The 2,985-nt window shown below is 38.0% G+C and overlaps 1 protein-coding gene across 1 annotated transcript; it reads left to right on the top strand.

The window, feature by feature from the left end:
* On the top strand, window positions 806-2,146 carry LOC109838647. Its single transcript, XM_020407074.1, has 3 exons — window positions 806-1,165; window positions 1,250-1,478; window positions 1,632-2,146. Exons 1-3 carry the CDS (start codon window positions 806-808, stop codon window positions 2,144-2,146), a joined length of 1,104 nt encoding a protein of 367 aa, XP_020262663.1.

Here is a 2,985-nt window from a genome sequence, read left to right as displayed (position 1 = left end):
GAATTTTTCCTTAAGGTATCCCTTCATCAAAGAGCAAATTTGCTATAAATAATTAACATGCATCAAATTTTAAGAGTTTAAAAATTAACGTTGTGATTAATGGGGTTTTTTCGTTCATTGTAACTGCATCTTTTAAGAGATTTATTCCTTTACTAGTCATAATTTTATCTCTAATTCACGCACTTCCTTCAGCCCCTGTTTTAGATCAGCTTTTTAAGCATATCAAAGGAACTGTAATCGAATTTCTCGGATCTTATACCCTAACCATAACCTGAGCATGTCTATTTCCAATATCTAAAAGCGTGTATTAAACAAGATAATTTTAATTAATTGTGAATTTTTCAAGTCTGTGTTTGTATTGGCTAAGATGGTTAATCACTTGTTTCTCTCTCTATAATTTTGTTCAAATCACAGAAGTTATTCACTTGTGTACTCTTGACTTGTTATTTAAAAGTCCACATCCCTACAACAAATATAAAGAGAATGATAGTGAAAAGTTTGTTTTGACTTTTATTTACATATTTTAACTGCAGCATAAATATTGTAGATGGATGGTGATTTTGATGATGAAGAGGTTGTTAAAAGAATGTGTGTTGGGGCTTTTAGGAAGGTGATTAGTCTGCTAATCACAAAATCGGGTCGGTTTTGGTAAATAAAAAAAAAGAGTCGGTTTTGAAAATAAAAAGTTGGAATGGGTCTGTTTAAAAAATTTGTTCTAATTTTTACATTTTTGAGGAGAATTAAATGTCGTCGTAGATCAATACGGTCTGGACCAAGTGATGAGAACTTAAGGAGGGAAAAGACTATGGCTGATTTGATGAGACGAATATTTCATGGTTATAGTGATAGCTGTCAAAACTTTGTTAGAATGCGCCCGGGTGCATTTATGAAACTAGCAACGTTAATGAGGAAACTCGATCTCTTAAAGGACTCAAGGCATGTAACAGTAGAGGAGCAACTTGCCATAACTTTGAATATTTTGGGACATAAATCCAAAAATCGTACGATGAGAACACAGTTCATAAGATCAGGGGATACAGTCAGTAAATACTTCAATAGAGTATTGCAAGCTATTTCGTGCATACAAGGCCGATTTATGAAACAAGCACCGAATGAAGTACCTCAAGAGATCCTAAGCAACCCATCATTTTATCCATTTTTCAAGGTATATTATCCACTCTACCATTTTCCAAATCAATTCTCTAAACAAATCATAAATTACTTTAACATAGTAAGTTGTACTCCATAGGATTGCGTAGGTATGATAGATGGGACACATGTGGATGCTATGCTACCTGCTGCACTTGTTTCGCGTTTCAGAGGGCGAAAAGGTGTCACACAAAATATTCTCGCGGCTTGTACACCAAACAAACTGTTCACTTATGTTTTAGCTGGGTGGGAGGGGTCGGCTAACGACTATAGAATCCTTCAAGATGCTTTGTCTAGACCACAACCATATGGCTTACGGGTGTACCCGGGTAAAATTCTTGTTAACTCAAATTGTGATTCCTCACTAATACAACCATATGGCTTACGGGTGTACCCGGGTAAAATTCTTGTTAACTCAAATTGTGATTCCTCACTAATTATTACGTTATACAAATCTTATTAAAATACTGTGTAATATGTAGGAAAATATTACTTGTGTGATGCGGGCTACACAACTCAGTCGGGTTTCATATCCCCATATCGTGGTGTTCGTTATCATCTAAAGGAATTTACGGGAAGAACACCTCAAAATAGGAGGGAGCTATTCAATCTTAGGCATTCATCTTTGAGGTCAAAGATTGAAGCTACCTTCGGTATATTGAAGAATCGTTTCAAGATTCTCACCGCAAAACCCCACTACCCTTTCCCCGCACAAGTTGACATCGTTCTGGCGTGCACGGTTCTCCATAACTACATTGCAACAGTTGATCCCGAGGATGAATTGCTCAATGAGACCAATGACATTGAAGAGGAGGACGTCGAAGAGGAAATTAATGAAGAAACTAACGTTATGAATTTCACGCAGTCGCAGACAGTAAGAGAACAAAACGCCTCAAAGGATGAGTGGAGGTCTCGTAGAGATCAAATCGCATTGGACATGTGGATTGATTATTGTAGTAAATATCGGCATGGTGACACTCACGAGTCTGCCTTGTGATTTGCTACCGTAGTCCTAAAGTTTTTATAAGTATTTTATGTTAGTTGGTCGTGTAACTTATTAATGAGAAATCTTACAGACTATAATACTGTTTCCACTTTGTCATTACTTGTTATGACTCGCATATGACTTTTTTACAACTGAATTTGTTGAAATATAGGAAATGGGTGAAAAATCATCCTCCGAAGGGAATAATTCAACGGCCCCAACTGAATTTGTTGAAATATAGGAAATGGGTGAAAAATCATCCTCCGAAGGGAATAATTCAACGGCCCCAGCAACATCTCATGCGTTCCTTGCAAGCATTGGCTTTCCCCACAGTGTCAATCCCATGTTCCAGTCATCCTCGCCCTTTGTGCAATCACCGTCAGTTTTTTCAAATGTGCCTCACTACGATGGTAACTTTTTCCCTTTGCATCACCCCATTTCATCTTACATGCACATGCTTAGTAGTCCACCACCTTTGCCACAAAATTTTCAAGGCTCCAATTCATCCGGGCAAGTTCATTCTTCAGCTAGTATTACAGGGACTACTTCTGATTCAGGGAAAAACAAAAGAATTGCCAGGGATGAAGCAGTAGCAACTTATGCTTGTTCACCAAGAAAAGTCAAATCCCTTGCCCATAAGAAAAGAAAAACCCCACTCGAGCTTGAAGCTGCAAAAGTTGGCCCAACCAGATGGTGGACCTCTGCACATGATGACGTGCTCATACCCTTCCTCACAAATTTGGCCAAGTCTGGTCTTAAGCCAGACAAAAACTTTAAGCAACATGCATTTGCAATGACTGCCGCTGAAGTGAACAACCAGTTTGGTACTTCCTTTCAAGCGAAAAGTGTTG

The sequence above is a fragment of the Asparagus officinalis genome, chromosome 4 (genome assembly GCF_001876935.1).
Source record: "Asparagus officinalis chromosome 4, Aspof.V1, whole genome shotgun sequence".
NCBI classification, from domain to species: domain Eukaryota; kingdom Viridiplantae; phylum Streptophyta; class Magnoliopsida; order Asparagales; family Asparagaceae; genus Asparagus; species Asparagus officinalis.
This window is presented reverse-complemented; position numbering and strand designations above follow the sequence as displayed.

Bases quoted from the DNA above. Each gene is read 5' to 3' on its own strand.
- LOC109838647 (XM_020407074.1), top strand. From the start codon at position 806: ATGGCTGATTTGATGAGACGAATATTTCATGGTTATAGTGATAGCTGT. The intron at 1,166-1,249 runs GTATATTATCCA...TGTACTCCATAG, and splicing joins CATTTTATCCATTTTTCAAG to GATTGCGTAGGTATGATAGA. The intron at 1,479-1,631 runs GTAAAATTCTTG...TGTAATATGTAG, and splicing joins TGGCTTACGGGTGTACCCGG to GAAAATATTACTTGTGTGAT.